The 23,806-nt window shown below is 37.8% G+C and overlaps 2 protein-coding genes across 2 annotated transcripts in view; both read left to right on the top strand.

Annotated features, from left to right (window-relative positions):
* LOC146482137 (uncharacterized) overlaps positions 1-11,390 on the top strand; it is a 51,102-nt gene extending 39,712 nt beyond the window's left edge. The window contains exons 4-7 of the mRNA XM_085107363.1: positions 24-60; positions 4,377-4,553; positions 9,384-9,683; positions 10,262-11,390. Of these exons, the coding sequence (XP_084963489.1) occupies positions 24-60; positions 4,377-4,553; positions 9,384-9,683; positions 10,262-10,527 (780 nt within the window). The 3' untranslated portion in view covers positions 10,528-11,390. The remainder of the gene's footprint in view (positions 1-23; positions 61-4,376; positions 4,554-9,383; positions 9,684-10,261) is intronic.
* Positions 11,391-16,650: 5,260 nt separating this feature from the next.
* Positions 16,651-23,322, top strand: LOC146482136 (uncharacterized). Its single transcript, XM_085107426.1, has 3 exons — positions 16,651-16,751; positions 21,710-21,923; positions 22,444-23,322. Exons 1-3 carry the CDS (start codon positions 16,749-16,751, stop codon positions 22,707-22,709), a joined length of 483 nt encoding a protein of 160 aa, XP_084963552.1. The 5' UTR covers positions 16,651-16,748; the 3' UTR covers positions 22,710-23,322.
* Positions 23,323-23,806: the final 484 nt, after the last annotated feature.

Here is a 23,806-nt window from a genome sequence, read left to right as displayed (position 1 = left end):
ACGTGATGTCATGTTTCTTGCAGCATAAGCAGCATAGTCGCCAAACAAACATACTTAGAGGTAAGATTTAAAATAAAGAGACAGCGAAATCCACCGAAAACATAATAAAGGAACGACCTTTGAGAACATGGGACAATTAAACACAGAGCTCTATCCAGTCGTTGTCAAAACCGCCAATTCATAAGAAAACTGGTTATAAATGTACAAAAGGAGCTAAATTGGCTGAACGACCGAGAAAAAGTTACCAACATGGAATGAAGGAGTGGTACAGGTCTTTGACGACGGAAATTACGACCTCTAAGACGCTGTTAAGCCATATTATTGAGCCAAATAGACCGCTTTTAAAGTGTACATGGAAATTTAGTTGGATAAGAATGTTAATAAAGCATTTACAAGTGACCGTTGGTAATCCAACCTGTATGCCAACCTGGGAAAATAAAGCCAAATAATAATACCAAGTGATGGTACCAGTTAGGAAATTCGCCGAATTTGTTATCCTAGAAAACATTCCTTATTTTCAGATCAACCAAGAAAAAAATATTATATCTTGTTTTTTTTTCTTTTTTGTTCTCCACTTTATATTCGTTTTAATTCCATCGTGGACCTATTACCACTGTTTCTTAATAAAATAACCCCCTACACCCACTAGCTTTAGTACAATGGGATTTTTTTACTTATTTTTTCTCTTTTTATTCGAAATTTTAGCATAACCTATTTCTGCAAATAACACTTTAACCTTTGTGATTCTTGAAAAACGAGTAAGAACTGAGGAAGGATTATATCGGGTAGACTCTAACAACCAGAGGTGCCGAACGCTTGGCTTGGTGTTGCCATATTTACGTTTCATCCTTGTCTTTGATGGGACAGACGATTTCTGCTGGGTAGAAAAACAAATCTTAAACAAAGATCTTTAGAACGTAAATGTCACAAGATTATGAAAAAAGTAGGAAAAGTTATCAATGAAATCCATTATGATTCGTGGATTATGACTTGAAAAAAAAAACAAAACAAAAAAACAAAAAAAAAAAACAAAAAAAAAAAACCAAACATTTGTTCTCTCCGGTTTTGAAGAAGAATATTTTGCTGAACAGCTGACAAGAATGGGCGTATCCATAGTAATTTCTTGCGTTTTTCAGGTATGGCATAGCATAAATCCTCAACAAAAGTCTTGGAACAGTTTCCCGTTTAGTAATTTTAGAAAAGGAATTCGTGAAAGCCCTCCTTCTTTGCTCCTTGACAATGTTGACCGTCGGCTGTATTGGCTGTTCTTTTCGATAAACATTGTTTGAGAGAAGAGGGGATTTGTGGGTTGTCCCTAGGGCCAGTTTGACAAGGATATTAAAATATATTTGGGGTATTATTAAACACTTCGGAATCTCCCTAAAAGCACTTTGAAAGTCTTCTGCATCCCTCGAAAGGGTTCAGGAACGTCGGAAACGGTCGAATGATTGTACGCGCGTCAAACCATCTAAAGTTCTATTTTTGTGAAGATCAGACAATACGCTAATTTATTATTCCACTATTGTGTCATTTCGCCAAATAAGGTCAAGAGAACACGCAAAATATGAGACCGTAATACACTGTAGTGACCCAGTTTGACCGGTTTACAACAGAGCGAATACGGACAGACACTTCACTGGCTTTCTTTGTTGTTTACGTCATTTACACACACCGAAACTGATGGACAGATACATAATGCCGGTGTATTTCAACACTCTTTCTAGAAAAGAAAGGCCAAAATAACAAAATATCTTTGTAGTGGAATAATAAATCTCTTATTCGATGGTTTTACATATAATACTCGCGGACATTTTGCTCATTGCTCGTATTTTTCCTCGCCCCGAAATACCACGCAACTCGCAAAATATCCGCGCATATTATATGTAAAACCATCGAATAAGATATATTTATCACATGACCTGTACGGCCCCGCTGACGCAATTCAAAAGAAAATAGCATCGTAAGGTGACTTGAGCAGGGCAAAACAGGTTGAAGTGAGCCGGTCCGGTAAAAGCCGCCCGGTCCCGCTCCAACAACCTCGTATCTATATAATTATGTTTGTAACAATTTTCTTCAATAAATCTTTCGAATAAAATAAGCGACAGTAGTGAGCACCACAAAAGCGAGATTTGTCCAGGTGGACTTTCGGATAGCGAACTTTTGGAACAAGCAATTAAGTCCAAAATTCTTTCAGATGAAAACGTCGAAGAATTCATCCCTGGGCTAAACAAGGAAACATCGTAAAGAAAAACTAAGTGCGACATGAATATTTTTTTTGTAAGTTTCTTGAAGAAGAAACCAAACCAAACTTTCCTTGCAGTGAACTGGACAAATTGCTGAGAAATGTTTACATGAATGTACGTAAAACACAAAACCGGGTACACAGACACACTTTCCCCTTTCTCGAGAAGTATCCAGAGATACCTGACGACAATAAGTCAACTGATTAGATGAACATCCTCAAAGACGACGAATTTAAGACGGCCCAGAGATGTATCGTAGCCAAAACGAAGGGAACTCAGAAAACAAGGTAAAAGAAACCATCCCCACACAACGGAGGCTCTTACAGACGACGATATCGACAGCATTTTTGCCCAAAACCAGTTTGGCATCCACGATCCTGAAGTTTTGTCCCGTACAATGTGGTTCCTGATAACCCTGCACTTTGGTCACCGAGCAAGACATAACGCTTGGAGACATTGCAATGCCCTGAAAGTCGATGATGCCTCCCAAGAAGAATATCTTGAATGGTTGATAGAGACGCACTCGAAAGCCCGCCACGGCGATAAGAATGAGCAAAATCGAGCTTTCAGCCCGAAAGCCTACGTCACTGGGAATCAAAGATGGCCGGCTTTGTTTTCAACACTTTTTTTCTTTACTGGCGTCCAAGTAGTACAAAAAACCAGAGAGTTCATTGTTTCTTGCCATCAATCACCGCCGACGGCCAGAAGGGAGATCTGGTTCTTGAACAAGCCAATGGGAAAACACTAGATAGGCAAGTTGTTATCAAAAACCTCAAAAAAAAGCACAGCTCTTGAAGAGTGGTACGATCCTCCACTGATCATCTGACCTAAGGGCCTCTGTTGAGAAACCATTTTTGGCAATTTTTATGGCCTTTTTTCTGCAACCTTTAATTTAACTTTTCCGCCAATGTGTTCGTGCAAGCAAGCAATAAATCGAAATTATTACTTTTCCCAATTTCGTTCCATTGTTGGACATGTGTAGTTGAAGACACAGAAATTTCACACAGGCTTTGTATTTTCAGTGGAATAATCGGACTTTTTAACAAAGAAATAAAGGAGATAAAGTGTCTGTTGATTGTTCTTTGTTTCTGTCTTTTGTTTCACTTTTTATTTTAGATTTTCATCGGTGTCTTTCACGCTGCTCATATACACATTTAACCGTGTCACATTCAAGGATCAAATAATTTAATTTTTTTTTAAAACAAATCCAAGTCATATGATAAAATACTTATTGAATGAGTTAGGTCGGGCATTTGGTTCGCGGTCATGGTGTACGGACTGCAGCCAGATATTTTTCCGTCCGGCCCTCCCACTCAGTCAATAAGTGCATATGATTTGCTTTATTGTCTTGAGTAAACTTGAGTTTTAAACTGAAAAATAAGGGTTTTCAGTTCATGCTAAACCGGTTGGTTGCTTGTTGTAACGAGCCTGAATTTAAGCACTCTCTTAATTTGTAATATATTATGGTTTGGGAATTTGCAGTGTAACAATTCTTTAACTGTAATTCTGTCGCCATTCTAGCAAGATTCACTGTAGGTAGGGAAGTCCTAATTTATCAAAAGCAAGTCTTTGTAAACATTTGAAATTGAGATTCGCATTGAGATAAAAAAAAAAAACCACATTTATTTACAGAAAAACGTTTTTTGTTTTAAACAAGAATATTCCTGTTACAAGAACTGTGAAAATTTCATCTGTTTGGTAGAGTAGCCTTATCTTACAAAACAAATGATCTTAACATCATTAGCAAATTCTTGGGTGAAAATGTTGTCGCTGTTGAGAAAGCTGTTCATAAGTGGTAAGAAAGAGATTAGCATTGGGTATAATATAATTTTGCTGGTCCTTAAAGATCAGCTGAACTAGAAACAGCAAAAAAAAGAGAGAAATTTAAACGGGAAAATTACAGCAACGTCAAAAATGTGCTGTCATTAGTATCATCAGTTTCGATGATTGAGTTTCATCATGCTAAAGGCCTGTAGGTTTTTAGCGTAAAGGCGCAGAGACAAAGCGGTTTGACATTTTTTATTGATGAACACACGCGGTCACCTAAATGAGTTTAAAGCATTGAAGATGGAGAAATTTCATTGGAGCAAAAGGACAAGTCTTAGCACGTTTTTCATTTAATGCGGCTTAAAGTGATAGTGCTTTTAGTTGAGGTCCTGTTGCGACTGTGCCTCAAACGGAATTTTTATTTTTACCTTCTCGGTAAAAATATACTGACGCCAACCGACAAAATGCAGCGTTTGAATTATTTACTTCTTCAAGGGTTATTTTTGTTGATATCTGTTGAGAAACTGCCTCTGTTACAGAATGGTAAGGTTTTCCTCTGTAGTCTCTCTTAACATTTATTCTAATCACACACTGGAAGTCATGTGTGTTATTTGTATTTTCCTGTTGATAAAGAAGAGGTAATCTTGACGTATTTGTATTGTGGAGCGCGCAGAATTGTGTGTGTGTCTGGTCAAAGCTCCCTAAAAAGATTGGGGAAGCAGTGTTTGACACGGATGGATTTCAAAAAGATGGTCGCTCGAGACAATGATTTATCACAGCTTCGGGAAATAGGACACCAAATTGTAGAAGTATAATCCCTGTAATTTCGATTTCGTTTCACTTTGCTAAATGTACTGAACAGTTTTAAGTATCTACTGTTAAAGGCTTCATTTTGTCAGGCACTCGATTTCAATTTTTAAAGGACCAAATTCTGTCAAACCAGTTTAAGTAAACAGGATAAGGGACACATGTTTTTTTTACAGTGTAGTCGCTAATGTCAATACATTCTGTAATAATGTGTGTCAGCTTATTTTATGGATGATATACTTAAATACTGTCTTGCTCCACTGTTTGACGTAGTCATTCAAACGAATCAAGAAATTTATTCGTAAAAGCAAGAATACGATTTAAGACAAAAGTCTGTGTGTTGCAACAAGAATAAATTAAGGAAGTTTTTCTTTCTTTCTGTTTACTATTACTAAAACGAGAACATATCATAAACAGTGTTGGTTTCTAGGGCACAATAATTTCTACAAAATTTAACAATATTCTTCGTATTCTAATTAGCAACGCTGTTGAAGTGAATATGAGAAAGATTCTTATCAGTGATATAAAACAGCATTTACAACTTATCTCGATTTTGAGTGCTTTTCTCCAAAATTTTAATTTCACTTCAAAGAGCTGAAGCCAAAATTATTTGATGTTTGGTCTGTACAAAAAACTATCGTGGCCACAAATTTAAAGTATTAACGTCCTATTATCAAACTCTCGGAATTGGAGTTATCACTTTTCACAGTTGTAAGAGCTGATCGTCTGTCAAGATCTATTCCCAACGTGGAGGTACTGCGTTCTTATGAGCCTTCCCTTTTACTATCACGGTTCGGATGAAAAATGTTCTGTTGATCATTGCAGTATTAAATAATAAAAAAAACGAACTTATTGGCGGTTACACCTGAAATCAATAACTGTGCACCTCTCTTTAGACTGAGTCAGATGTCCGCTGAAGATAAAATAATCAGATCTAATTTGGTCATATTCATCACGAGCACATAGGTTTTTTGTGTTAGATTATATCGAAAAATAATTGTCGTCTCATCTATATTGCAATGCAAGGCCGAGTCGTCACTGTATAGGCTTCAACGAATTTTTGGTTGCTGTGTTTCTCGCACTTTACTCGTCAATGAAATCCCTGTTTTTGCTACGGAAATGAAAGCTCTTCAGGGATAGTTTCCTCCTGTGATGGTGTTTGTTTTCGAGTGGTGAAAAACAGACAGTGAAATTGCCATTGCCAATTTAATTTTTTTTATTTTGGGTCCTATTGGGAATGAAAACATTTGTAGGTTGCAACACTGGATAGCCAAGGAGATGGCAACGTTTAACCTACTCGCGAAAAAACTATTTGGGCTTTCTTCCAGTGAATAATGCAGACCTCAGCTATTTACTATTGGATTATACGATGCAATTTCTGTGAAACTTGTATCTCAGGAAAGAGCCTTTGATAAGTTCGCTAAGAAAGATAAATGCTATAAAAACCTTTTTCTTAGCTGTTATCTTCCTTCTTGGAAACGAAAACATTTTATATGAAGGTTGCTGGCCTGGATTTTAGTTCCCTCAACTGAACATTTCTCTTTTTTACCGTCGCAATGTTCCAAAAGCTTTTGTGAATATTAGCTAAGAGATTAGATGAATCAAAGCTTATATTAAAGCGAGAGCGCAGAGTGACTCATTCAACGCTAAAGCCGAGTTCATATTGCAGATCGATTATAATTGAATCGTAATTTATTATAATTGGAAAATAATAGCCAATACTTCGTAGAACATATACGTTTCGTGGCTATTTCCACGGCCTGGTAGGTTTTGTACAACATAGAACTGAATCAATATTGAAAAAAGGAGACGAAGTGAGATAACGTCAATTAACATTCATTTGATTATTTCTTGTAAGTTTCTCGGTAAGAATTATCAGATAAGTTTTAATTAAAAAGTAATAGCCCAAGGGCTCTTCTGTTCATTCTCATTGTAGAATGCGGCAAATTGAACTCACCCGTAATAAAAAGGAGGTATTTGAAGCCTTAAATATACTCAGTCGTTTATACGTTCATGTTATCAGGCAGACTTGCCTCAGACAGCTCGGTGTTTCTGCTGTACAGTAGAGAGTACAGACGCCTTGTATTTAATGAGAGATTAGACAAAATAGTCTGCCCCCCTTAAACGAATTCACTTGAATTAGTATTTTGGCCTTGAGGAAACTCATTTGATTGTAACGGATTTCAGTGATTAAAGAGGATGATTCTAATCACGCCGGCGATGACAAAAAATACAAAAACCAGCCGCATCAAATGGAGACAACCTCTAGAACAGGAAATTTTGAAACACTACAACTAGTGTCCCATGATTAGTGAAACTTTCTAAATCGTTTTAGTTGAAAGCAGAATTCCTTCGGTTTTCCTTCTTAATAGTAAGCAATCATCAAACTTTTGTTAGGAACTGCAACCATATGCAAGTTTCAAAGTCAAATCCATTTTTCAACCACGAAAGTGTTCCTATCCGAAACGGCACCAATAGCGAGCCTCAAAGGGACTATGTAAAACATTTTAAGTATTGCTTCAAAAGGTTAAAGTAATATTGAAAACAAAAAAAACCTAAAAATAATGGTGATCAGGTTTGTTAATGTTTCTCTACCAGTTTTCATGAAACTGCACATAAGTATCTGGGTGTGGATGGAAATAGATTGCAACATAAAATACGAAAATATTGAGCTTAATTCGTCAAGTTCTTCCCTTGTTGTAAACAGATTTCAGATTTTTTTCAGATTTTTTTATTTATGCACTATTTCAAAGGTTTACTACAAAAGGAAATTACAATACATCACGAAAGTAACATTAAGCCAACATTAAATTACATAAATATCAAAGGTAAAATGTGCGCAGTGACAAAGGGAGCTTAGGCTTTCGAGTTGGTCACTGTCACGTGCAGCTTACTGGCGTATAACGTGCAACTACCTTGTAGAACAGAACAAAAGACAAGAATAATAAGAGTGCATAGAATCATACTACAATTTTTACATTAAAAACAATAGAAATGATAATTAATAGTGAGGGCAGAGAAATCAAATACTCAAATACTCGGCGGTTTACAATTCTTTTGTAAAGGCGCCACTAGCAGCTGCTATAGCTACCAGCCCATGTTTTTGATCTCACCCACCCGCCCACCCACCCAACCCACGCGTGAATGTGAAAGGCAAATGAAATCAGAGATGAGATAGACCACTACATCGGGGACTTCGTCCACTGCTCTTCTAAAACAGTGTGTGGGTTCTTTAACGTCCAACAGATTATTAGCAACAAGTGTTGTGAAAAGGATTTATCGGTTACGGTTCATCGTACTTATCCGAGAAGACTAGAAAGGCTAACCGTTTGAAGATGTCATTTCAAAACACTTTCTCCTCTAAAGACCCTGAGTGTTGGTCCGGCCGGAGTTTGAACCCGCGACCTCCCGCACGCCCGCACGATAGTTCAGTGCTCTTCCAAATGAGCTAAGCGGTCGGCGGTAATCAGTTAGGGACCTTCCGATTTGACCACGAGTTCGAGATTCAGACCACAAGTACGACTTTTCAAATCTAGTTTGCGTGGTTTAGATAACCGCTTGTGACACCAATCTTGTTTCTAGGGTCTCCATATCTGCTGGTAAACAACGGGAAGAAGGGATAGTTCTGGGGATGTGATTGATGTGAAATTTTAACGTCCTACTCGTACTCACTCCCGTATTCGTACCCTAATCTGATATCACTTGATACGTCCCTGTTGGTATTCTAAGAGCATTTCGTGCAAGAAAATAGCATTTAATTTTACTCTCAGCACTGATTAAACAACTGGTTGAAAAAAACCATAAAATCCTATGAATGTAGTCCCTATAGATCGGGCGAATTTTTTTTTTAATATCCCTTTTACCAAAACAGTGTTGTTACAGAAAAATTCTGAGGAGTAAATACAATCAAGTAAAGAGAAAAGAGAAATGCGAGAGAAAACAACTGCTTGGTGCTTTTTCTGTGACTGGGTGAAAGTTGACTTAAATCTCCTTGTACAACATACTAATCAGCACCACAGAAGATACGCGCTGAATGAGTTAAGGTATTAACCTAGAACACAGACTTGGCAGAGTCAGTGCATGGCATGGGGCCAGATTCACGAAGCCTTCCTAACTTGAGATGTATCCTAAGTATTCAATGTTTCTGTACAATAGTCTATTGTTATCATGACAATAGACCATCGTTCAAAGACAATACTTAGGATACATCTCTTAGGAGGGCTCTTTGAATCTGGCCTCAGAAGCCAGATTCACAAATCCCTTTTAAGTTCAGATATATGTATTAGATATACAAAAGTCTATCGTTACGATAACTATAGGCATATAGTTATCTTAACTTGGAAGCGCATCCTGAATCTCGCCCCAGATTCACGAAGCCTTCCTAAGTTAACATGTATCCTAAGGAGTGTTTCTTGACAATAGTCTATTGCCAATAAACAATACATGGGGTACATCTGAACTTAGGACTACCTTTGTGAATCTCGCCCTAGAAACACGAACTTGATTAAAGTTTTGTTCTGGATAATAAAGATAGACTTTTAACAAACATTCTACGCGTTCTTTCAGGAGCGAAACATCAAGTAGACGCGAGGATAAGAAGCAAATTTGCCTGCCAAAATGATGTCATGTATGTTCCATGTTTCTGGCCTCAGGTTATCAGAATTTACAAGGCGACATACTCATCCGAGGAGGCACATATCTGCAGTCGGAATAACAGCGCAGAATACTGCAACCCAGTGGACAAGACGAAAATGGCGAACAGCATTTGCTTTGGTCAGGTCACGTGCAACATAACTGTGGATAAGAGTACGATGGGTGATCATTGTCCCAACGTGTTGAAGTACCTGAATATCGTCTACACGTGCAGTAAGTCACTTACTTAGGTCCACTCAGTCGTGGTGTCCACCTGGTACGCTGCCTCAAAAGCAACTTTGTTTGAACATTAAACACTTTTGTCTCTAAATAAAATAACATCTGAAATTCGAGATGAACATTTTCAAAATCCAGCTTATACAAGGATGGATAGTTGGCTGTTTACGTAGTTTGGCCTTGGAATTGCCATCCTAAAAATCCATCCAGCTATGAAAGAGGCCAACTATGACCTTCCCACCCACCCTGAGTTTTCTTGATCGCTAAGCCACAAGGAGACATGTAGCGCGTTAAGTAGGTTCCATCTGTATAATTGTTGTATATGGAAAAATAAATATTGTATTGTATTGTATTTGTTGCCCGCACCATTTTATCCCTCTTCTATATCCACAAGAGACACTTTCTACTTGGATGATGCTAGTAGTCTCAGGACGCCTTTGACATGTGAATCTAGTTAACGACCTGGCTCGCCACGAATGCCCCTTAGCTTTTTCTACGTCATGAGTCTTTGGTAAAAACATTGGTTGTAACGTTCATTACTCATACCGTCTAAGAAATTTTACTGTTTATTGCAGCAACGCCACCTCCCACAACAGAGCCCCCTTATGTGAAGAAAAAATCTACGATGGTGTTGACCAAGCCGTCCTCACCAGTGCCTTCCTTCAACCGAAGAACAACCAGAAGACCAACCACGAGAACTTTGTTTCCAGTGCAGACTTATGATGACGAGTATTACTCAATAATTGACGTTGGCTTAAAGTTTATCCTAAACGACAGAGCATGTATCTGTACAAATTCTGGCTTCTTTGTTGTCATGTCGATCTTGGCACTTATTGTTTGAGCTATGTCGGTAGAACTCATCAGTTACCGGGAATGGCTTTACGAGTTAATGTTAAGGGGGCACATGGGGGGAATAGGATATGATTTAGGAAAGAAATGAGATAGGTATAAAAATTTTGTACACACTACCAAACAGTCTACCGCCACGTGAGAAATTGTTTTAGCATCCATCTATTAAATGTGGACCTCAAATTTAATTCTAAACCATCTTAAAATATAAACTTTTTCCAATTTTCGAAAAATTTACCAATTGAGAATGACGTATTTTCGAACTGAATATCTTTTTCCTGAGTATGCCTGTGCCAGAAACTGAATGATAATCATTCTCATTTATTAACCAGGCTTAAAATATACTATCCATTTATTCCAATTTAGTAAAATTGCTCCCTTTTTCTTCTGTTTAGACAACCTGAAAATCATAAAAATATTGGCCTCGCACTGCAAACCTCACGTAACCTTTTTGGATTCCTTGAAATGTCGAAGACTTATTAAAGATAAAGCGCTGACAAATTCCAAAAATATGGCATTTACCCAGATACCCCCTTGACGTGATGTCATATTTCTTGCAGCATAAGCAGCATAGTCGCAAAACAAACATACTTAGAGGTAAGATTTAAAATAAAGAGACAGCGAAATCCACCGAACACATAATAAAGGAACGACCTTTGAGAACATGCGACGATTAAACACAGAGCTCTATCCAGTCGTTGTCAAAACCGCCAATTCATAAGAAAAATGGTTATAAATGTACAAAAGGAGCTAAATTGGTTGAACGACCGAGAAAAAGTTACCAACATGGAATGAAGGAGTGGTACAGGTCTTTGACGACGGAAATTACGACCTCTAAGACGCTGTTAAGCCATATTATTATATGGCTGGCTCCGCGAGCGGGCAAGATGAGTCAAATCCTGCGCTGTGATTGGGTACCCGAGCGGGCAAGATGGAGCTATCTTGCCCGCTCGGGATTACCCGTTGCCCGTTCGCTTGGCATGGAAAGTTTAATCCCAACAACAATGCAATCTTTTCTTCGATTTTCTCGTTGTTTTGGGGGAAAACGCTAATTAAAAAGTTCGGTAAACTCTCAACATTTGCCTAAAGGAAAGGAAAGAGAATGGAATCGTCCTGGTGCAGTGAAAATTTTGTTTCAGCTACAATGAATGTGAGTTGAACCGGTGAGTTGCTCTGCGAGTAGTATTTTAGATAGAGTTGATTTTGTAAAACTTATTGTCTCAAGTCGAGTGCCAAATTGATAAATTCTCTAGGTTTGCAATGACTGTATTTAAATCATAGCGTAGTGGAAGTTGCGTTAAGTGTTTAGAGCAGTTCAGAAAAGTATTTTTCTCAAGTTCGCCGAAGAAGTTCACGTTTTTAATTTAGCCGCGTCTTGCTTGTTGTAAACAACAAAATCTTAGCAAAGTTTCGCCCAGTTTTCTGATTTACCTGCTCTTTTATTTTCGGTTTATGTTTGCATATAATCTCAAAATCTATTGTTTCATTCAAGAATTAATGATTGGAAGCCGAAAACTGTGTAAAATGTTTATTATTTACGCCACCGCGCGATCGGCTGAAAATGGCGAGTTTGCCGGATTCTATTCAAATCTTTCCGTTCTTGCGAAAATCTAAATTTTTCGTTCTCAATAATTGTATACTCCCTTTAAGCCATTATAAAGTTAAAGCCCTAAGATAATTTAGGATTCCTTGTTTTCCACGATTACATGCTAATCCAAAAATGCACTGAAAACAAATCTTGCACCGGCCGGCTATGAAAAATTTCTTTCCGAGTAAAGCAGTTTTATGTCCTGTTTTGTTTTGTTGTTGTAGTTTTAACTTGAAGGTAAAGCCATATAATAAATCCTTTATTGACCAAGGTTGTTCGGTCAAGATGGCTGGATATTGGCCTCGTTCTTTTTTTGGCGTTTTTATGGACCTCGACTTCGTCTCGGTCCATAAAAACGCAAAAAAAGAACTTGGCCAATATCCAGCCATCTTGACCTCACGCTTGGTCAATAACGCATATTTATTGAGCCAAATAAACCGCTTTTAAAGTGTACATGGAAATTTAGTTGGATAAGAATGTTAATAAAGCATTTACAAGTGACCGTTGGTAATCCAACCTGTATGCCAACCTGGGAAAATAAAGCCAAATAATAATACCAAGTGATGGTACCAGTTAGGAAATTCGCCGAATTTGTTATCCTAGAAAACATTCCTTATTTTCAGATCAACCAAGAAAAAAATATTATATCTTGTTTTTTTTTCTTTTTTGTTCTCCACTTTATATTCGTTTTAATTCCATCGTGGACCTATTACCACTGTTTCTTAATAAAATAACCCCCTACACCCACTAGCTTTAGTACAATGGGATTTTTTTACTTATTTTTTCTCTTTTTATTCGAAATTTTAGCATAACCTATTTCTGCAAATAACACTTTAACCTTTGTGATTCTTGAAAAACGAGTAAGAACTGAGGAAGGATTATATCGGGTAGACTCTAACAACCAGAGGTGCCGAACGCTTGGCTTGGTGTTGCCATATTTACGTTTCATCCTTGTCTTTGATGGGACAGACGATTTCTGCTGTGTAAAAAAACAAATCTTAAACAAAGATCTTTAGAACGTAAATGTCACAAGATCATGAAAAAAGAAGAAAAAGTTATCAATGAAATCCATTATGATTCGTGGATTATCACTTGGAAAAAAAAAAAAAAAAAAAAACACATTTGTTCTCTCCGGTTTTGAAGAAGAATATTTTGCTAAACAGCTGACAAGAATGGGCGTATCCATAGTAATTTCTTGCGTTTTTCAGGTATGGCATAGCATAAATCCTCAACAAAAGTCTTGAAACAGTTTCCCGTTTAGTAATTTTAGAAAAGGAATTCGTGAAAGCCCTCTCTCTTCGCTCCTAGACAATGTTGACCGTCGGCTGTATTGGCTGTTCTTTTCGATAAACATTGTTTGAGAGAAGAGGGGATTTGTGGGTTGTCCCTAGGGCCAGTTTGACATGGATATTAAAATATATTTGGGGTATCATTAAACACTTCGGAATCTCCCTAAAAACACTTTGAAAGTCTTCTGCATTCCTCGAAAGAGTTCAGGAACGTCGGAAACGGTCGAATGATTGTACGCGCGTCAAACCATATAAAGTTTTATTTTTGTGAAGATCAGACAATACGCTAATTTATTATTCCACTATTATGTCATTTCGCCAAATAAGGTCAAGAGAACACGCAAAATATGAGACCGTAATACACTGTAGTGACCCAGTTTGACCGGTTTACAACAGAACAAATACGGACAGACACTTCACTGGCTTTCTTTGTTGTTTACGTCATTCACACACACCGAAACCGATGGACAGATACACAATGCCGGTGTATTTCAACACTCTTTCTAGAAAAGAAAGGCCAAAATAACAAAATATTTTTGTAGTTGAATAATAAATCTCTTATTCGATGGTTTTACATATAATACTCGCGGACATTTTGCTCATTGGTCGTATTTTTCCTCGCCCCGAAATACCACGCAACTTGCAAAATGTCCGCGCGTATTATATGTAAAACCATCGAATAAGATATATTTATCACATGACCTGTACGGCCCCGCTGACGCAATTCAAAAGAAAATAGCATCGTAAGGTGACTTGAGCAGAGCAAAACAGGTTGAAGTGAGCCGGTCCGGTAAATTAGCCGCCCGGTCCCGCTCCAACAACCTCGTATCTATATAATTATGTTTGCAACAATTTTCTTCAATAAATCTTTCGAATAAAATAAGCGACAGTAGTGAGCACTACAAAAGCGAGATTTGTCCAGGTGGACTTTCGGATAGCGAACTTTTGGAACAAGCAATTAAGTCCAAAATTCTTTCAGATGAAAACGTCAAAGAATTCATCCCTGGGCTAAACAAGGAAACATCGTAAAGAAAACTAAGTGCGACATGAATAGTTTTTTTGTAAGTTTCTTGAAGAAGAAACCAAACGAGTCACAAACTTTCCTTGCAGTGAACTGGACAAATTGCTGAGAAATGTTTACATGAATGTACGTAAAACACAAAACCGGGTACACAGACACGCTTTCCTAATTTTCTCGAGAAGTATCCAGAGATACCTGGACGACAATAAGTCAAAGATGAACATCCTCAAAGACGACGAATTTAAGACGGTCCAGAGATGTATTGTAGCCAAAACGAAGTGAACTCAGAAAACAAGGTAAAGGAAACCATCCCCACACAACGAAGGCTCTTGCAGACGACGACATCGACAGCATTTTTGCCCAAAACCAGTTTGGCATCCACGATCCTGAAGTTTTGTCCCGTACAATGTGTTTCCTGATAACCCTGCACTTTGGTCACCGAGCAAAACATAACGCTTGGAGACATTGCAATGCCCTGAAAGCCGATGATGCCTCCCAAGAAGAATATCTTGAATGGATGATAGAGACGCACTCGAAAGCTCGCCACGGCGATAAGAATGAGCAAAATCGAGCTTTCAGCCCAAAAGCCTACGTCACTGGGAATCAAAGATGGCCGGCTTTGTTTTCAACACTTTTTTTTCTTTACCGGCGTCCGGATAGTACAAAAAAACCGGAGAGTCCATTCTTTCTTGCCATCAATTACCGCCGACGGCCAGAAGGGAGATCTGGTTCTTGAACAAGCCAATGGGAAAACACTAGATAGGCAAGTTGTTATCGCAAACCTCAAAAAAAGCGGAGCTCTTGAAGAGTGGGACGATCCTCCACTAATCATCTGAGCTAAGTGCCTCTGTTGAGAAACCATTTTTGGCAATTTTTATTGCCTTTTTTCTTCAACTTTTAATTTAACTTTTCCGCCAATGTGTTCGTGCAAGCAAGCAATAAATCGAAATTATCACTTTTCCCAATTTCGTTCCATTGTTGGACATGTGTAGTTAAAGACACAGAAATTTTACACATTCTTTTTGTTTTCAGTGCAATAATCGGACTTTTTAACAAAGACTTAAAAGAGATAAAGTGTCTGTTGATTGTTCTTTGTTTCTGTCTTTTGTTTCACTTTTTATTTTAGATTTTCATCGGTGTCCTTCACGCTGCTCATATACACATTTAACCGTGTCACATTCAAAGATCAAATAAGTTAATTTTTTTTGAAACAATCCATGTCATATGATAAAATACTTATTGAGTGAGTTAGGTCGGGCATTTGGTTCTCGGTCATGGTGTACGGACCGCAGCCAGATATTTTTCCGTCCGGCTCTCCCACTCAGTCAATAAGTGCATATGATTTGCTTTATTGTCTTGAGTAAACTTAAGTTTTAAACTGAAAAATAAGGGTTTTCAGCTCATGCTAAACCGGTTGGTTGCTTGTTGTAACGAGCCTGAATTTAAGCACTCTCTTAATTTGTAACACATTATGGTTTGGGAATTTGCAGTGTAAAAATTCTTTAACTGTAATTCTGTCGCCATTCTAGCAAGATTCACTGTAGGTAGGGAAGTCCTAATTTATCAAAAGCAAGTCTTTGTAAACATTTGAAATTGACGGCGATTCGCTTTGGGATAAAAAAAAAACACATTTAGTTACAGAAAAACGTTTTTTGTTTTAAACGAGAATATTCCTGTTACAAGAACTGTGAAAATTTCATCTGTTTGGTAGAGTAGCCTAATCTTACAAAACAAATGATCTTAACATCATTAGCAAATTCTTGGGTGAAAATGTTGTCGCTGTTGAGAAAGCTGTTCATAAGTGGTAAGAAAGAGATTAGCATTGGGTATAATATAATTTTGCTGGTCCTTAAAGATAAGCTGAACTAGAAACAGCAAAAAAAGAAAGAAATTTAAACGGGAAAATTACAGCAACGTCAAAAATGTGCTATCATTAGTATCGTCAGTTTCGATGATTGAGTTTCATCATGCTAAAGGCCTGTAGGTTTTTAGCGTAAAGGCGCAGAGACAAAGCTGTTTGACAGTTTTTATTGATGAACACACGCGGTCACCTAAATGAGTTTAAAGCATTGAAGATGGAGAAATTTCATTGGAGCAAAAGGACAAGTCTTAGCACGTTTTTCATTTAATGCGGCTTAAAGTGATAGTGCTTTTAGTTGAGGTCCTGTTGCGACCGTGCCTCGAACGAAATTTTTATTTTTACCTTCTCGGTAAAAATATACTGACGCCAACCGACAAAATGCAGCGTTTGAATTATTTACTTCTTCAAGGGTTATTTTTGTTGATATCTGTTGAGAAACTGCCTCTGTTACAGAATGGTAAGGTCTTCCTCTGTAGTTTCTCTTAAGGTTTATTGTAATCACACACTGGAAGTCATGTGTTGTATTTGTATTTTCCTGCTGATAAACAAGAGGTAATCTTGACGTATTTGTATTGTGGAGCGCGCAGAATTTTGTGTGTCTAGTCATGGCTCCCTAAAAATCTATGGCTCTCTTGCGAAAGATTGGGGAAGCAGTGTTTGATAGCGATGGATTTCAAAAAGATGGTCGCTGGAGACAATGATTTATCACAGCTTCGGGAAATAGGACGCCAAATTGTAGAAGTAGAATCCCTGTGATTTCGATTTCGTTTCACTTTGCAAAATGTACTGAACAGTTTTAAGTATCTACTGTTAAAGGCTTCATTTTGTCAGGCAACCGATTTAAGTTTTTAAGGACCAAATTCTCTGAAACCAGTTTAAGTAAACAGGATAAGGGACACAGGTTTTTTTACAGTGTAGTCGCTATTGTCAATACATCATGAAATAATTTTTGTCAGCTTATTTTATGGATGATATACTTACATACTTTCCTGTTCCGCTGTTTGACGTACTCAAACGTATCAAGAAATTTATTCGTAAAAGCAAGAATATGATTTAAGACAAAAGTCTGTATGTTGCAGTAAGAATAAATTAAGGAAGTTTTTCTTTCTTTCTGTTTACTATTACTAAAACGAGAACATATCATAAACAGCGTTGGTTTCCAAGGCACAATGATTTCTACAAAATTTAACAATATTCTTCGTATTCTAATTAGCAACGCTGTTGAAGTGAATATGAGAAAGATCCTTATCAGTGATATAAAAAAAGCATTTACAACTTATCTCGATTTTGAGTGCTTTTCTCCAAAATTTTAACTTCACTTCAAAGAGCTGAAGCCGAAATTATTTGCTGTTTGGTCCGTACAAAAAACTATCGTGGCCACAAATTTAAAGTATTAACGTCTTAATATCAAACTTTCGGAATTGGAGTTATCACTTTTCACATTTGTAAGAGCTGGTCGTCTGTCAAGATCTATTCCCAACGTGGAGGTACTGCGTTCTTAGGAGCCTTCCTTTTTACTATCACGGTTCGGATGAAATATGTTCTGTTGATCATTGCAGTATTAAAATTAAATAATAAAAAAAACGAACTTATTGGTGGTTACACCTGAAATCAATAACTGTGCACCTCTCTTTAGACTGAGTCAGATGTCCGCTGAAGATAAAATAATCAGATCTAATTAGGTCATATTCATCACTGGTACATGAGTTTTTTTTTCTTAGATTATATCGAAAAATAATTGTCGTCTCATCTCTATTGCAATGCAAGGCCGAGTCGTCACTGTATAGGCCGAATAAAATGACAATGGCTGTTTTTTACCTCTTTACTTCAACGAATTTTTGGTTGCTGTGTTTCTCGCCCTTTACTCTGCCGTCAATGAAATCCCTGTTTTTGCTACGGAAATGAAAGCTCTTCAGGGGTAGTTTCCTCCTGTGATGCTGTTTGTTCTCGAGTGGTGAAAAATAGACAGTGAAATTGCCATTGCCAATTTAATTTTTTTATTTTGGGTCCTCTTGGGAATGAAAACATTTGTAGGTTGCAACACTGGATAGCCAAGGAGATCGCAACGTTCAACCTACTCGCGAAAAAACTATTTGGGCTTTCTTCCAGTGAATAATGCAGACCTTAGCTATTTACTATTGGATGATCTTGGATTATACGATGCGATTTCTGTGAAACTTGTATCTCAGCAAAGAGCCTTTGATAAGTTCGCTAAGAAAGATAAATGCTATAAAAACCTTTTTCTTAGCTGTTATCTTCCTTCTTGGAAACGAAAACATTTTATATGAAGGTTGCTGGCCTGGATTTTAATTCCCTCAACTGAACATTTCTCTTTTTACCGTCAATGTTCCAAAAGCTATTGTGAATATTAGCTAAGAGATTAGATAAATCAAAGCTTATATTAAAGCGAGAGCGCAGAGTGACTCATTCAACGCTAAAACCGAGTTCATATTGCAGATCGATTATAATTGAATTGTAATTTATCATAATTGGAAAATAATAGCCAATACTTCGTAGAACATATACGTTTCGTGGCTATTCCACGGCCTGGTAGGTTTTGTACAACATAGAACTGAATCAATATTGAAAAAAGGAGACGAAGTGAGATAACGTCAATTAACATTCATTTGATTATTTCTTGTAAGGTTCTCGGTAAGAATTATGAGATAAGTTTTAAAAAGTAATAGCCCAAGGGCTCTTCAGTTCATTCTCATTGTAGAATCCGGCAAATTGAACTCATCCGTAATAAAAAGGAGATATTTGAAGCCTTTAATATACTTAGTCGTTGATACGTTCATGTTATCAGACAGACTTACCTCAGTCAGATCGGTGTTTCTGCTAAACAGTAGAGAGTACAGACGCCTTGTATTTAACGAGAAATTACACAAAATAGTCCACACCCCTTAAATGAACTCGCTTGAATTAGTATTTTGGCCTTGACGAAAAATCTTTTGATTGTAACCGATTACAGTGATTAAAGAGGATGATTCTAATCACACCGGCGATGATAAAAAATACAAAAACTAGCCGCATCAAATGGAGACAACCTCTAGAACAGGAAAATTGAAACACTACAACTAGTGTCCCATGATTAGTGAAACTTTCTAAATCGTTTGAGTTGAAAGCAGAATTCCTTCGGTTTTCCTTCTAAATAGCAAGCAATCATCAAACTTTTGTTAGGAGCTGCAACCATATGGAAGTTTCAAAGTCAAATCCATTTTTCAACCAAGAAAGTGTTCCTATCCGAAACGGCACCAATAGCGAGCCTCAAAGGGACCATGTAAAACATTTTAAGTATTGCTTTAAAAGGTTAAAGTAATATTGAAAACAAAGAAAACCTAAAAATAATGGTGATCAGATTTGTTAATGTTTTTCTACCAGTTTTCATGAAACTACAAATAAGTATCTGGGTGTGGATGGAAATAGATTGCAACATAAAATACGAAAATATTGAGCTTAATTCGCAAGTTCTTCCCTTGTTGTAAACAGATTTCAGAGTTTTTTCAGATTTTTTTATTTATGCACTATTTCAAAAGTTTACTACAAAAGGAAATTACAATACATCACGAAAGTAACATTAAGACAACATTAAATTACGTAAATATCAAATGTAAAATGTGCGCAGTGACCAAAGGAGCTTAGGCTTTCGAGTTGGTCACTGCCACGTGCAGCTAACTTGCGTATAACGTGCAACTAACTTGTAGAACAGAACAAAAGACAAGAATAATAAGAGTGCATAGAATCATACTACAATTTTTACATTAAAAACAATAGAAATGATAATTAATAGTGAGGACAAAGAAATCAAATACTCAAAAACTCGGCGGTTTAAAATTCTTTTGTAAAGGCGCCACTAGCAGCTGCTATAGCTACCAGCCCATGTTTTTGATCTCACCCACCCACCCACCCACCCAACCCACGCATGAATGTGAATCAGAGATGAGATAGACCACTACATCAGGGACTTCGTCCACTGCTCTTCTAAAACAGTGTGTGGGTTCTTTAACGTCCAACAGATTATTAGCAACAAGTGTTGTGAAAAGGATTTATCGGTTACGGTTCATCGTATTTATCCGAGAAGACTAGAAAGTCTAACCGTTTGAAGATGTCATTTCAAAGCCCTTTCTCCTCAGTTATTTAAAGACCCTGAGTGTTGGTCCGGCCGGAGTTTGAACCCGCGACCTCCCGCACGCCCGCACGATAGTTCGGTGAGCTAAGCGGTCGGCGGTAATCAGTTAGGGACCTTCCGATTTGACCACGAGTTCGAGGTTCAGACCACAAGTACGACTTTTCAAATCTAGTTTGCGTGGTTTAGATAATTGCTTGTCACACCAATCTTGTTTCTAGGGTCTCCATATCTGCTGGTAAACAACGGGAAGAAGGGATAGTTCTGGGGATGTGATTGATGTGAAATTTTAACGTCCTACTCGTAGTCACTCCCGTATTCGTATCCTAATCTGATATCACTTGATACGTCCCTGTTGGTATTCTAAGAGCATTTCGTGCAAGAAAATGGCATTTAATTTTACTCTCAGCACTGATTAAACAACTGGTTGAAAAAAAACCATAAAATCCTCTGAATGTAGTCCCTATAGATCGGGCGAATTTTTTTTTTAATATCCTTTTTACCAAAACAGTGTTGTTAAAGAAAAATTCTGAGGAGTAAATACAATCAAGTAAAGAGAAAAGAGAAATGCGAGAGAAAACAACTGCTTTGTGCTTTTCCTGTGACCGGGTGAAAGTTGACTTAAATCTCCTTGTACAACATACTAATCAGCACCACAGAAGATACGCGCTGAATGAGTTAAGGTATTAACCTAGAACACAGACTTGGCAGAGTCAGTGCATGGCATGGGGCCAGATTCACGAAGCCTTCCTAACTTGAGATGTATCCTAAGTATTCAATGTTTCTGTACAATAGTCTATTGTTATCATGACAATAGACCATCGTTCAAAGACAATACTTAGGATACATCTCTTAGGAGGGCTTTTTGAATCTGGCCTCAGAAGCCAGATTCACAAATCCCTTTTAAGTTCAGATATATGTATTAGATATACAAAAGTCTATCGTTACGATAACCATAGGCATATAGTTATCTTAACTTGGAAGCGCATCCTGAATCTCGCCCCAGATTCACGAAGCCTTCCTAAGTTAACATGTATCCTAAGGAGTGTTTCTTGACAATAGTCTATTGCCAATAAACAATACATGGGGTACATCTGAACTTAGGACTACCTTTGTGAATCTCGCCCTAGAAACACGAACTTGATTAAAGTTTTGTTCTGGATAATAAAGATAGACTTTTAACAAACATTCTACGCGTTCTTTCAGGAGCGAAGCATCAAGTAGACGCGATAAGAAGCAAATTTGCCTGCCAAAATGATGTCATATATGTTCCATGTTTGTGGCCTCAGGTTATCAGAATTTACAAGGCGACATACTCACGCGAGGAGGCACATGTCTGCAGTCGGAATAACAGCGCAGAGTACTGCAACCCAGTGGACAAGACGAGAATGGCGAACATCATTTGCTCTGGTCAGGTCACGTGCAACATAACTGTGGATAAGAGTACGATGGGTGATCATTGTCCCAACGTGTTGAAGTACCTGAATATCCTCTACACCTGCAGTAAGTCACTTACTTAGGCCCGCTCAGTCCTGGTGTCCACCTGGTGCGCTGCCTCAAAAGCAACTTTGTTTGAACATTAAACACTTTGTCTCTAAATAAAATAACATCTGAAATTCGAGATGAACATTTTCAAAATCCAGCTTATACAAGGATGGATAGTTGGCTGTTTACGTAGCTTGGCCTTAGAATTGCCACCCTAAAAATCCAGCCAGCTATGAAAGAGGCCAACTATGACCTTCCCACCCACCCTGAGTTTTCTTGATCGCTAAGCCACAAGGAGACATGTAGCGCGTTAAGTAGGTTGCCTGCACCATTTTATCCTTCTTCTATATCCGCAAGAGACACTTTCTACTTGGATGATGCTAGTAGTCTCAGGACGCCTTTGACATGTGAATCTAGTTAACGACCTGGCTCGCCACGAATGCCCCTTAGCTTTTTCTACGTCATGAGTCTTTGGTAAAAACATTGGTTGTAACTGTCATTACTCATACCGTCTAAGAAATTTTACTGTCTATTGCAGCAACGCCACTTCCCACAACAGAGCCCCCTTATGTGAAGAAAAAATCTACGATGGTGTTGACCAAGCCGTCCGCACCAGTGCCTTCCTTCAACCGAAGAACAACCAGAAGGCCAACCACGAGAACTTTGTTTCCAGAGCAGACTTATGATGACGAGTATTACTCAATAATTGACGTTGGCTTAAAGTTTATCCTAAACGACAGAGCATGTATCTGTACAAATTCTGGCTTCTTTGTTGTCATGTTGATCTTGGCACTTATTGTTTGAGCTATGATCTTACACAGGGACTCAAAACATTATTTTGGGACGATTTTTTAAACCAGCTCTTACTATCCTTTACAACACCTTTAAAGAAAGAGTGGCCAAGTAATGACCCAAAAACGTAATACAAAGGGATTATGCTCCCACTTTTCAGGGAAGTAAGCACAGACTTTCTTCGGAGGCCAGGCAATGGTTGCGAGCGCCGAATGTTCCGCCAGAAAAATTTGAAAACTAGAAGCTCTATAATGCTATTTTGACACTTCACTTTAAGCACTTCAAGTTAAGTCTCCTTCAAGTGTAAAATGGTAACCATTTTTATTGCCTACAAGTAAACATTTTTATACTCGTTTCTAGGCTGTGTGACTCTTGCACAAAATATCACACCTCCTTTCCCCTCGGTGGCTAGGGCTCAGGGGTGTGGTGAAGGAGCATTCAAATATGGTTCAAAACTACCGAACGCCTGCCCGACTCCTTCGCCATGTTGACCTCTTTTCCCCACGGTGTTTCTGCTACTTTTGTGTACATTTGTAGGGGATTTACCAGGAATTAGAGGATATTATACTCTCTGAATAGATCCCGGCGTTTAACCATCGCTTGTTTCAAATTATGAAGTCAAAGGTCTTTGCCTAACCTCCTTATTTTGAATTTGACCGCTTCTCTTTTCCGTTATGCGACTAAGCTTATTATGCGGTTTACGTCGTTATGGGTCATTTAAGGTGGCTTACAACAGTTTCAAGCACTTTCCATCATTTATGCTTTAACGGATCAATACTACCACTCTTTGTCAGTTGACAGAACAATAATGGTATCAAACAAATGCCTTACTTTTGTTGATGAGGCAATGATGAGGCATTTTATTGATGCCATTGTTTTTGTATCAGATGATAAAAAGTGGTAGTATTGATTCGATAAAGTATAAGTGCCTGAAAGTGCTGGAACCAGTGCCAACCACCTTGTATGTGTGATATTTCTTAAAGTCGTTTTTGTTGAGATCTATGTAAGGATATTATCTAAAACCTTGCTTGAACCGTATCTTTATCTTGCTATTTTTTGTAATGCTGGGACCGGCCATTAGCTTTTTTGTAAGATGTTGTCGTTCTAGA

Source organism: Pavona decussata, unplaced genomic scaffold, assembly GCF_977016875.1.
Source record: "Pavona decussata unplaced genomic scaffold, jaPavDecu1.1 SCAFFOLD_47, whole genome shotgun sequence".
Lineage (NCBI taxonomy): Eukaryota > Metazoa > Cnidaria > Anthozoa > Scleractinia > Agariciidae > Pavona > Pavona decussata.
The sequence above is the reverse complement of the archived record's forward strand: the minus strand, read 5'-3'. Positions and strand labels throughout refer to the sequence as shown.